This window comes from Mytilus edulis, chromosome 13 (genome assembly GCF_963676685.1).
Source record: "Mytilus edulis chromosome 13, xbMytEdul2.2, whole genome shotgun sequence".
NCBI lineage: Eukaryota > Metazoa > Mollusca > Bivalvia > Mytilida > Mytilidae > Mytilus > Mytilus edulis.
Window position 1 is genome coordinate 25,696,146 of NC_092356.1, and position 13,639 is coordinate 25,709,784.

The 13,639-nt window shown below is 32.8% G+C and overlaps 1 protein-coding gene across 1 annotated transcript; it reads right to left on the bottom strand.

Moving 5' to 3' along the window:
* Positions 1 to 4,748: 4,748 nt before the first annotated feature.
* LOC139500207 (repetitive organellar protein-like) lies at positions 4,749 to 12,849 on the bottom strand. The gene is made up of 5 exons (XM_071288947.1): positions 12,838 to 12,849; positions 12,635 to 12,713; positions 8,446 to 8,540; positions 7,813 to 7,896; positions 4,749 to 5,715 (listed from the first exon to the last, which is right to left on the bottom strand). Exons 1-5 carry the CDS (start codon positions 12,847 to 12,849, stop codon positions 4,933 to 4,935), a joined length of 1,053 nt encoding a protein of 350 aa, XP_071145048.1. The 3' UTR covers positions 4,749 to 4,932.
* Positions 12,850 to 13,639: the final 790 nt, after the last annotated feature.

The following is a 13,639-nucleotide window of genomic DNA, read 5'->3' on the forward strand; positions in this document are numbered from 1 at the left end:
GACATGTTTGAAAATCGAAATAATTTAACAGATGTATAGATTACCATTGCAAAAGGTCGATTTTTATCCGACCCAGCTCATATAATGTATTATGTAATGTCTTTGATTAATGGTTAAACATTTGTGTCAGACTTGTAGACTCAAGTCTACAATATCAATAAGAGTAATAATACACCTACTCGCAATGAAGATACACAGTCATATTTGTTTATTCTTTGTATTTGTACTTTGTAAACGTCAACTGCTACTGAAATATCTCAAACATTATTTACATTATTTAACTACATTGAGTATATATTATTTATACTAGAATATGTATGCCCGGCGTCGCTTGGTAAACCCGGTTTTCACATTCATTATGTTAAATCAGGAATTCAATGAAAAAGATTCCAATCGTGGATAAAAAAACAACACAATACATCTGATCTTTCTCACTCATATATGTTACCTTTTACACCCAGATACTGAAATACATCGTCTGATGCACCGATCATCTTTCTTCATTAGACAAAACCTAGACATCCAATGTACTGGTCAGTAAAACTGCAGAGCATAAAATAATTGAATATGACCACAAGTATTCTAACTGATGTAACTTCTGTAAACCAGATGCTCCGCAGGGCGCAGCTTGATATGACCGCAGAGGTCAAACCCTGAACAGTTGGGGCAAGTATGGACACAACATTCAAGCTTTTTACAGCTCTGAACTTGGATTTTTATTAAATAGTTGACACAGAATAGGTTTCTGACACAGAATGAATGTGGTCTAAGAACTTTAAATATTCATTGGACATTTACCTATTATGGTACAATATTCAAAATATAAATACATGGTTATATTCAGCATATCAAAGAACCCCAATAATTCATTTTTTTTTATCACAGGAGTAGATTACCTTATCCGTATTTGGCACAACTTTTTGGAATTTTCGGTCCTCAATGCTCTTTGTACTTGTTTGGCGTGAAAGGTGTTTAGATCTGAGCATCACTGATGAGTCTTATGTAGACGAAACGCGAGTCTGGCGTATTAAATTATAATCCTGGTACCTTTGATGAAATCAAATAAAGTTCAATTTTCGACCCTTTAAAATTCAAGAATGTGGACCAATTTGATAAAAAAAAACAAATATCAAAAATCTTAATACATGCTTAGATTCAGCATGACAGACAAACCCCACATATTCAATTTTTGTTGAAATCAAAAAAGTTTAATTTTGGACCCCGATGTAGACCAACTTGAAAACAGGGCCCAAATATTTTTGTTAAAATCAAACTTAGTTTAATATTGGACCATTTGGACCTTAGTAAAGACCAATTTGAAAACGGGATTAAAAATTAAGAATATAAATACACGGTTAGATTCGGCATATCAAAGAACCCAAATAATTCATTTTTTTTATCAAATCAAACAAAGTTTAATTCTGGACCCTTTTGGTCCCTTATTCTTAAACTGTTGAGACCAAAACTTCAAAAATCAATCCCAACCTTCATTTTGTGGTCATAAATCTTTGTGTGTAAATTTCCTAGGTTTCTATTGACTTATACTAAAGTTATTGTGCGAAAACCAAGAAAAATGTTTATTTGTGCCCCTTTTTACCCTTAATTCCTAAACTGTTCAGACCAAAACCCTCAAAACCAATCCCAACCGTCCTTTAGTGGTTACAACCTTGTATCAAAATTTTATTGATTTCTATTTACTTATACAAAAGTTATTATCCTGAATGCTGATGACGACGCAGACGATGTGATACCAATATACAATCAAAAATGTTTTAATTTTCGCGGTCGTATAAAAATTGGGCCCTTTTATAAACTGAAAATGTAGACAAAATGTACTATCAGGTTCATAACAGTACCAAAAGTTTGTCTTTTCGCTAGATAATACCCACAAAAACATAAACCAAATCATAACTTCAACAACCGAACCGGTGGTAGTGGAAAAAGGAATGATCAAGCAATACTTGGCGATTTCACTCATGACAAATGATGTTTTGTTTGGAATAAATAAAGTTAAGATATGAACTGTATATATATTATATATATAATAGCCAACGATAATTCGTACAGGGCGATGAATCATATAATAATGATACAGTACACTACACAATATAATGTATCACGATATAAAATGATTCAAGGCATGAACCGGATTTTTGTAGCTTCGTTTCGTGTGTATTTTAGTTTTGACGCCATCTAAGTAACTATCGATTTGACCTCTGAAGAACGCTGATGGTCAAATTAGCGATATGAACATGCATATAGATATAGATGGAAATTGAATCGCGCATTTTAAATTCTATCGGTATGTTTAATTTTATATTATAGATCAAACATATATGTATAAATGACTCGATCCCTTATACAAGTAAAAACGATTTTTGTGGATCGAGTCAATCAAATAAATGATTAACCTTCGTTTCACTGTCAATGTTGACATTCTTTTTCCTTTAAGTAACCGAACACACACAATTTATGTGTTATCCATCCCTAGCTAAGGGGTTAAATTAAAAGTCACATGAATACGAATTCAATGAGGTCAAATTATTCACTTTCAAGTGAATAATTCATTATCAATGTTTCTCAGCTTAATTTGACAAAATGAACAATAATGGCTGTTAAAAGCGAATTGTTATTTAACACAGAGCCTTGGCTCACATCAAACAGCAAGTTATAAAGGGCCAAAAATTGCATGTGTAAAACCATTCAAACCGGAAATCGAACGGTCTTATCTTTATAAAAAAAATGAGAAGCGAGAAACACGGGTTTAAACGTTTTAATATGTACCAACCTTCGCCCTTATCTGAAACAATAGTGTTATATCACAATATAAAAAAAATAATATAAAATATCAATTGAAATGGCTTAACTCAGTCAATATACAATATAATTAACGTACGTTTTACTTTATGTTATTATCTGTATCGACAACGTCATATATGGCGCAACTTTGTCAAGTATTGTTCAGAACGTTACCATTGGATGAATATTCTAATCGTGAACCCAAAAGCATACACGTATGAGCTATTAACTGGAAGAATTAAAATGTCTAGAATGAATAAGTCACACTATTATATTATTATAAGCATTTTGAGTTGAAGACTCCTATATTTTCTGTCACGTTTGACGTTATGTTTTTCTTACTGCTTATAATGTTTACTTCCGGTCATTTAACATAAATACCTGTGCAACGCCATGTTCTTTGCTTTACATTTGGCATAAAGCAAGGATCCCGGGGATTTCTAGAGGTAATCAAGAACCAGCGCTTTCAGCTGCATGCCTAACCATATATCTAATGAGTAAGGTTGTTGTATTTTACAGGTAAGAAGCAGCGCAGATAGCTATAAGCCTCGCATTTTATTCTCATTGTAGAATTTTTACGGTAAGATAACTGTGTTTGATCCGTACAAAAATCCAAGAAAGATATTTTAGTAGCTTCGCCCCGTATGTAAACCATAGATTGTTATTAGAATATTGAACATGTATGAAAATATATCGGCTGTTCTAGAAGTTTAATAAACTTATCATTTTCTGTTATGGATTATTCATTCACGCTACCAATGCAAATGCTGACATAGCAGACATCAGAATTGTATTTATTTTTTCATTCATGTAGTTATGATTTTTATGAGTGTTATCGTAGTTGTTTGCTTTACACTAGACAACACATGACAAGAAGCAGAAATTACGATACAAGTGAACATACACTGAACGAAAAAATTTGATCTATAACATCATGTAAATACAAAATCAATATAACTGTTATCACAGAGATATGTCTCGCCTTTATGTAATTTTGATTATGCAGTGTTGAAATCAAAATAGTTTCAAAGTCATTAGACTGAGGGGCGAGACCAAATATTTTCCATGGAAAAGAGATGTTCCAATGCTTATACATGTTATACAACTGAATACTAATTAGCATTGGCCTACCACTAATGGTTCCACTTCAACTGACCTAATAACAAACTAATACATGATAACTTAGAAAAGTTCAAAGTCAATAGACCATGACTAAGGGTGCGGAGCCAAATTATCTCCATGGAAATGAGATATGCCAACACTTATACAACTGCATAAAAGTATCATTGACCTACCACTTGTGGGGTCCCATAAACTGACCTAATCACAAACTAATACATTTAAAATAAGAAAAAGTTTTCGGAGCCAATTAACCGTGATTGAGGAGCCAGGGCCAAAAAATCTCCATGGAAATGAGATGTGCCAATGCTTATACAACAGCATACCAAATATGATTGACCTACCACTTGTGGTTCACCATAAACTATACCTAATTACAAACTTGTACATTGTCGGCGCCATCGCCGCCGCCGACGCCGGAACCGTATACCTATGTCTCGCTTTTTGACTCCGTCAAGGCGAGACAAAAGACATTCCAGGAAATACCAAATTCAGGCAATGTTTTTTTTTCAAATATTTATTAAAAACTTTAACATCATCAATAACAAAAAAAATAAAAACCTTTGTTATATACAATTACTAAATGAATAATTTTAACAATAATGTTCTTAAAATCACAGATACTCATCAGGACCTATAGGAGAACGACCATTCATCTTCATAAAAAAAGGGTATGGGTTTTTCCAAAAAAAGAACATTCTGATTACCAGTTGGGTTGAGATAAAAAAAAAAAAAAAAAAAGTGTGGTAAAGCAGAGGACAAAAAAAAACTATTCCGAATTAAGATTAAATTAAAAAAAAAGGATTTGATTGATATATATCAAATAGATAATCAATAAATGACACTTACTAAACAAATATTATCTGACATATTTTCCCTTAATGTAAATAATCTTTTATTATATTATTACAAACGACTTTTTTTGTTTGAAAACTATTTATATTTTCAAGCTAATATGCCTCTGATCAATCACGTGAGAACTAGTTTTCAAACGATGAATTACTAGACACTATTTTACCACCAATCGTCAACATTGTATGCGACCGATGTCTCTATTTCATCATTGACTGATAATAATTGGTTGGTTAAATTATCAGATAGACAATTATATCTTGCATTGGTTTCATCCTTTTCAAACTGCTCTAATTCTGTACTAATACCAGACTCTTCATCCGAATCCCACTCTTCCCATGTGTCTTTTGTCGGTTGAGGTTTTAACCACCAAGACTGTTCATCCTCTCTTTTGATTTCAATTTCTTTGCATTTTTCAAAACAAATGTCTCTTTTCTCTTTTGGTTTCCTAGGAGAACCAAAGTTAACACAAGTTCGTCTATAATAAATTTCTTCTTCCTCGTTTAAATAGTCAGCCATTATATTTTCTATGAAAGAAGAATTGGAGTGAACAAATTCATCAATGAGCAGTTGTAAATCATTAGGAAGTCCTCGCTTACTCAATTTTCTTTGACATTGATTCTTTTTTTCCATTTTTACATTAACTTTATCTAACTTAAGAAGAGCACGCTGCTTTTGTTTTTGTTTTTTAACATAATCTAATCTCCTCAACATCTTGTTTTTGAGAAAAAACACAAAGCAATCCTCATCTGGAGCTTTTGAGCGAGATCCTTTTTTATCTTGTTTTTTATGTCTATCCTTATTTGGAGTTTTTGAGCGAGATCCTTTTTTGTCTTGTTTTTGATGTCTATCCTCTTTATTCTCTCCTTTAAATGGAATTTCTTTTCTGCCATGATAGAACAGTTTCTTTATGACTGCATTCCCTTGAATTCTTTCGTTCATACACTAAAACCACAAAGATAAATATATATTTTAACATAATAAGTCTCTCCATACAAAAAGTACTAGACTTTAGTACGGAGATGACTCGAAGGGACGAGCTGGTAAACTCTTTTTTGGTTCACCTTTCAAATTAGCAATTGCTGCTAAATATGTGACGTTTAACCTATTGACCTTCAAATCATTATTATGTTTCTTCATCTACAGGGGCATTGAAAGACTAAGATTCAAGTATGTGTTATAGAAAAGGTATATCCTGAAACCGAAATGTTGTCCAGTTCAGTCTAACGATACATGCAAGTCACCTTTACTTTAAACATTTTGATTTCAAAATAGATGCATTCCTTATCCCCTAATATATCAAATGGTGAAAAGACATCTTTGAACAAAAGACTCGTACTGTGATGTAATAACATGAACATGATGAGCTAAATATCACATTTTTAATATATTGAAAAATGTACCAATTTTAAAGGGACGAGTAAACGTGCAAACCAAAATTGATGGAACCTAAAATGACCTTGAACTTTCTGATTCCAAAATAAAATGAGGTTCTCATTGTCATTAAAGCGGGATGTTTGGCATGCCACAAAACCAAATTCAAGCCACCATTTTTTTTCTTAAAATGTCCTGTACCAAGCCAGGAAAATGGCCATTATCATATTATAGTTCGTTTCTGTGTGTGTTACATTTTAATGTTGTGTTTCTGTTGTGTCGTAGTTCTCTTATAGTTGATGCGTTTCCCTGTTTTAGTTTGTAACCCAGATTTGGATTTTTCTCAATCGATTTATGAATTTCGAACAGTGGTATACTACTGTTGCCTGTATTTCTCCTCATCCCATGTGCATTACCAAATCAATATTTATAAAGACGTTATTAATGGCTACATCACACATTGTTGTCAATAAAATGGAAATGTATGAAACTGTCATACAATTGAGAAGTTAAGCTAGCTATATAACCAAGTGTAATCAAATATTTTCTACATACGGAAATGCATGTACCAAGTCAGGAATATGACAGTTGTTTTCCATTCATTAAATGTGTTCGAGCTTTCATTTTTGCCATTTCATAAAGGACTTTTAAATTTGATTCTTTTCTTTGTATTTTGTTTTTTTCTTTGTTACTTTTTATATTTTTTTTATGAAAACTGATATGTTGGGGACCTGACTCCTTTCGAACGAGAACCATAATCATATAAAAAACATTTACATATTGGAAATGAAATCCATCCTGGTTACAGTGCAGATAAAACTTATTGTTATGATTCTACAGTGACTTACCCTGTACCATTTGGTCTTGGTTGGGTACTGTCTCATTGGCAATCATACCACATCTTCGTATTTGTATATAGAAAACAAAGTGTTCCTTCTGTTTTGTGCATTACCTATCATATATTCCAAAATAGCTGGTTAATGGTTATCACAGTTACCAGGATTATAATTTAATACGCAAGACGTGCGTTTCGTCTAAATAAGACTCATCAGTGACTCTCAGATCAAAATAGTTATAAAGCTAAACAAGTACAAAGTTGAAGAGCATTGAAAACCCAAAATTCAAAAAAGTTGTGCCAAATACGGCCAAGGTAATCTATTCCTGGGATAAGAAAATCTTTAGTTTTTCGAAAAATCCAAAGTTTTGTAACTGGAAATTTATAAAAATGACCATATAATTGATATTCATGTCAACACCGAAATGCTGACTACTTGGCTGGTGATACCCTCGGGGACGCTGCGTCCACCAGCAGTGGCATCGACCCAGTATCAAGTGTGTTTTTTTCTTTTCTCTCAGAACACACAGAGCTGAATCATGTTTAATTAATTATGTTTATGGACAAAACAACACATATTTTCAACGTTATTCAGGAATATTTGTTAAGGGTCAGCAGAAATAAAAAGGCACAAAACTACAATTTGTTCTCGGAAAACGGTAAAAGTCTACGACTTTTTAAAACAAAATTTCAACAAACATTTACTTATATTTTTAAAAAGGAACAATATCAGCTATACATGTTGACAAATTATAAAGAAGTTCTATGGATTTTAATAAACATCCCCTCCCCCTCCATTTAATGTCTTAATAATTTTATATGTGTATTTTTACCTCAATCTCTTCTAGTTTATTGTTCAGCATAAGTACAGCACGCTGAATTGCTTCTTTTGAGCCTATTATATTAAACGTCACAACCTAAAATTAAATAATTAAGATAAAAATCATATTGAATTATATGGTGAGCTAAAAATCATACGCCACTTACTGCGTCTGGTAATGATTTAAAATTTAAAGAGTAATACAAAGTTATCACTAGTTCTCGTTTACATAGTAGTAGTCTTGGGGGAAATATGTCCACCATATCCAGAAACCTTAATACGACTGCAGTAAAACCACTCTCTGCTACTACTCTTCCATGTCGTGTGTTTAGTGAGGAAGTATCAAAATGCTTTCAGTTTTATCTAACCAGGGAACTTAAAAACCAACTATCTCTCTGGAGAAGAGCATGCTATTCTTGAAGAACAATGAGACATAACTGTAATTACTTCCACACTAGGTTCAACCCACCACTAAATAAAATTCCTGTACCAAGTCAGGAATATGACAGTTGTTATCCATTCATTTTATGTGTTCGAGCTTTTGATTTTGCCACTTGATTAAGGACTTTCCGTTTTGAGTTTTCCTCAGAGTTCAATAATTTAGTAATAGCACCTTCATACTATGAAGGTTATAAAATAATCTTACAGCATTCTCCTCCTTGTTTTGTGTTTCAATTTTCTTCACGAATGACTTATCTATCACGTCTTTAATAACATTTTCATTTTTTCCAATTACTCTACCTAAATTAGGATAAAATCAAAAATAAGACTTTTAAAGCAGCTGCAATGTGTAACATGTGTGTATATTCTGAAATTGTGCTGCTTATATTACCAGATAAAGAAACCAACAAAAGGGAGAATATATTTACGTATAACACATGTCACAACAGAAATATATATATCTGTACATGAATGATTTTTAAAACATAAAACATCTTTAATAGGTAAAATGATTTCATATTGAGTGAATTTTATCAACTTGGTTTGAATACTTTTGAAGTATTATCAATTCACAAATTAGTGTCAGTTTTTATGATAATCTCATAAGTGTGTCAACATTCATGACATTACTCAATTATAATTTCTTTGGTATACATATCTCATATTTTTTGTGGCGTTGATATATTCGTGTGACGGACATAGTTCTTAATTCTATGAAGCTGTTGTTGTGTACCGTTTTTAATTAATTCTAGTAATTCTTTGTTATTCTGTGGTTAACATGTCGTAATGTACTAATATATTATTAATTTATGGATGTATTTCTCTGTCCTGAGTGTACTTGGCATTTACTTGTACTATATTCCTGGCATGTCTTGTAGTCCTTTTAGCGGTATATTTAACATTGCCATTAAGTGCGGAGGTTTGGCTAGCCAAAACCAGATTCAATCCACTTTTGATTTATAATATGTCCTGTACCAAATCAGGAATAAATCAGTTGTTATCTAATAGTACGTTTCTATGTATGTTGCATTGTCGTATGTTTGTTGCACTTCAGTGTTCTGTTGTTTCTTTGTTTCTCTTTTTTTTTCTCTAGTTGGCGTGTTTCCCTCGAGCTCAGTTTTAATTTGTAACCCGGATTTGTTTTGTCTCAATCCATTTATGATTTTAAACAGCGATATACCACTGTTGCTTATATTGATACCACAAGATTGAATGTAAAAACAAGAACTTACTGTCGGGTTAACAGCATTTACATTGTAAGTAAAGACATCATATAAACTGATTTTCGACACACAAAAAAGTAAAATAAGACTTTTTTCTGCATGTTGCATAAATAATTTCTACAGTTTAGGAGACAAACCAACTTTTATTTGTCAGGGCCTTAATCTTTTTTTTTATTTTGTTGATTAAGTTGAATCATTTTAACGTGAACGAGCTTAAAGAATTTTAAGTTGAATTATCCATCCAAAACCATAATTAATTTCATCAAAAATACCAGTTTTGTAAGCTTTTTTTTAAGCTTAGTACTACCTAAAATTCAAATTTGAAAACATTAAAATTTGTTAAATAATTCATAGCCTAGTGGACATTAAGACAACAATGCACATTAAGACAACAATGCACACTAAGACAACAATGCACATTAAGACAACAATGCACATTAAGACAACAATGCACATTAAGTGCACATTAAGACAACAATGCACATTAAGACAGCAATGCGCATTAAGACAACAATGCATACATATATGATGGTCTTCGAGGGAACAATTGATTAGTTCGGCAAGTGTTTGCATTAAAAGTGTGGAAACTAATTATGTTGAAGGGTTAAATAGGATATTGGACAATTTGTCAAATGATTATAATGGTTAACATTGAGAATGGAAATGGGGAATATGTCAAAGAGACAACAGTGGGACAAAAGAACAGACAACAGCCGAAGCCTAACAATAGGTCTTCAGCGCAACGAGAACTCCCGCACCCGGAGGCGTGCTTCAACTGCCCCCCTAGACAAAAATGTATGCTAGTTCAGTGATAATGGACGTCATACTAAACTCAAAAATATGCACAAAAATGTTGAATTAAAAATCATACACAACTAAAAAGGCCTGGGACAGGCGCAAAAATGCGGCGGGGTTTAACATGTTTTTTGACATCTCAACCCTCCCCCTTTACCTCTAGCCAATGTAGAATAAACAAACATACAACAATACTCAAAGTAAAACTCATTTCAAAAGAATTCGATTCAGCATACGGTTGCATAAAAAAAAGTTAATATACGTTTGTAATTGGCCAGAAAATTAAAAATAAATAAATGGAGAACAGTTGCCCCTGCTTGTAAATATACATGAGTCAACTTTTTACAACTTAACTTACAGGTGCAGGATTCATGTACATGAATTAAAGTCCGTTTAATTTTTTTTTATTATAAGCGTTGTCTATAAAGTTCATAACATTTGGTTGAGGCACACTAAAGTTAGAGAACAGAAACGAAAATTTATCATTTTTATGTTCATATTGAGGCATAACTCATGACCAGTAAAAGTGACGCAACATAATTTCAAACCTGGTCGTTGTTTTGTTGTAATAAGCATTGTGTATAAGTTTAATAAAATTTGGTTGAGGGCATGGCCTAATGTAAGTGAACGGAAAATTCAACAATTTGTAGGCTGATAAAGCGACATATCTCAGTAGAAGTGACGCAAACCAGTTTCGAACACGATCTGTCTTATGTGTTAGTTAGCATTGTGTATACATTTTATAACATTAAGGCAAACTAAGTTTGGGAATGTAGGTAACGTACAGAGAAGCAAGGGTGGTTTTTACCGAATGGCAGGGCATGAAAAAAGAACTCTTAATCAGACATCATCATAAACTCATAAGACATCATGACCACTACCACACTATAAACGTGCTGCTGTCAACGTCATTTAGAATATGATCCAGATTCAGAAATCAATACTCAGAACTGTAGTTGTTTCCAGCCAAAAATGTGACCTACCAGTTTTTTGGTAAAGTTTTCTTCATTTGTTTTATCTTTTAATTAATATTGACACAGATGGACGACTTCACATTTAAATCTATGACAAACACGATGATTTCAACTTTCCAACTATCATTTTCGCATTTATCAGGTGTAACATATCCACTGATCCGTCGCAGTGGCGGATCCAGAAATTTTCATAAGTGGGGGCCCACTGACTGCCTAAGAGGGGGCCCGCTTCAGTCACGCTTCAGTGATTCCCTATATAAGCAACCAAATTTTTTCCCAAAAAGCGGGGCCCGGGCTCCCTGCCCCCCTCCCCCCCCCCCCCCTAAATACGCCTATGCGTCGTATTGTGTTTACCATTTTTCATTTGATACGTCAACCTTCTGCATGTTAACACTATACTGACTTCATATGCAGGAGTGAGCACCTACACAAAAACTACTCCGACAGTTTTGAGAATGAAATAATAAAAATGACACTGTAAATTCATGATCATTATCACGAATTGGTTGATCTTTACATTGTGTATGTGTCTAAACTAACTGATGATTTTTTTACCACGTCTTAGGGTTAACATCTATGTCGTCTGTTTGCTACTAATAAGTACTGAACGTGTTGTATTCCCAAATATGACTCTTATACCGAGTGTGTATTTCATTGCTATATAGGTATTTTGTCCAACATTCATGTATTTATTTTGGGTGTTTCTATTATGGTTTCTGTTGGATAATATGTTATCTATTATCGTTAATAGTCCAAATAATTATAAAACAGCCTTTCAATACCATTATTGTCATAAGAATTGTTTGGAATGGTATTGGGGAACAATTACATAAACTTCAAAGTTGCATATGTATTACGTGCGTCGCTGCTCGTGTTGCATGTGGTGTCTGTCCTTGATGGAAGATGTTCGCTGTTGTTTTCCGGTTTGCATGTTGTGTCTACTATTTCAATATTTTGTTTGTGCGTTTCTCTATGATGAGGGGTCGTGCTGTATCTAACAATGCCATGTAAGCGGAAGCTTTGGTTAACAAATAAACTATTTGTTTCCTAAAATGTAATGTACCAAGTTAGGAATTTGGCAGTTGTTATCAAATCGTCGGTTTCTTTGTATGCTTGTTTTTATTGCATTTCAGTTCCTGTTGTTTCTTTGTTTTCCTCTTTAAGTTATATTTCCCTCGGTTTTTGTTTGTTACCCGGATAATTTTTTTTTTATCTCAATCGATTCATGACGCTTGACCACTTGTATACTACTGTTGCATTTATTTATGATCCAGGAAATCGATATTCGACGCGTAAATTGACATGATACACCCAAAATTGAAATAGTCTCTTAACTATCATACTGATGACAAAACTATCAGCGTTAAAATCACATTTTGGACAATCACTTATAAATCATTACCTGCTAAATGATTTGGCACAGTGTAAGTCTGTTGCTTAAATTCCAAAACACATCTAGCTTCGTGTACAGCCTTTTGTGACTGAAAACAGACTTACAACATAAAAAGCCTTATCACTACTGAAATGTTTCATAGAATTATCTTAATAGGGCAATAAATCATATATGACAGACAATTTGGCGAGAAAAAAAATCAAAATTATTACTTCACTGGCCATCATGAATATGTATCTTTTTTTTTATATTTGACCCAGTTTTCAAGTTGGTCAAAATCTGGTTTTTGAAGTCATAAGAAACCTCAAATTAAAAAAGATAATGCATATGTTTTTTTAAAACTCAATGGATAGTTTTCATTATAAAACTTATGTACATATACTTTTTTCTGAAGAAAATTCTTTAATTTATTCATATTTAGAAGAAGTTTACTTGATTTTAATTGCTTCCTTCCAGGAAGCAATTCCCCCGACATATTTTCCGTATCCAAAGTGACCTCGGTGTGACCCATCTCGTAAAAATCCGGTGATCGCAATACGCATGGATGTCCATAAAATAAACTATTATCTGAATTTACATGTTAAACACGTGCTCAATTTCCATGCTTTTTTGTTGATTTTTTGTCGATTGTTGACAAACAGGTGACAATCGTTAAACTTCGGCTTTAAAACACGAACTTTAATTACCTGTCATATTTTCACAATAACACTGACCGATTGAAAAAAAAATGACGATAATACGAAATTTACACGAAAAAAATGATAAATTCGTGCACAGAAGACTAAGTTTATGATGTTTGTATGCATTGGTTCAAGAATTGGAAGAACATTATTTTTCACCAGTCACTCGTTTCTTATGACTTTAAAACTAAATTTTGTTTGATTTTTAAAACAAATTAAATATATGGGGTGCAATGATAGGCCAATTCTTTTCTAATATGAAAATAAGAATATATGGTACATGTATGATTGCCAATGAGACAACTTTGAGCAAGAGACCAAATTACATAAAAAT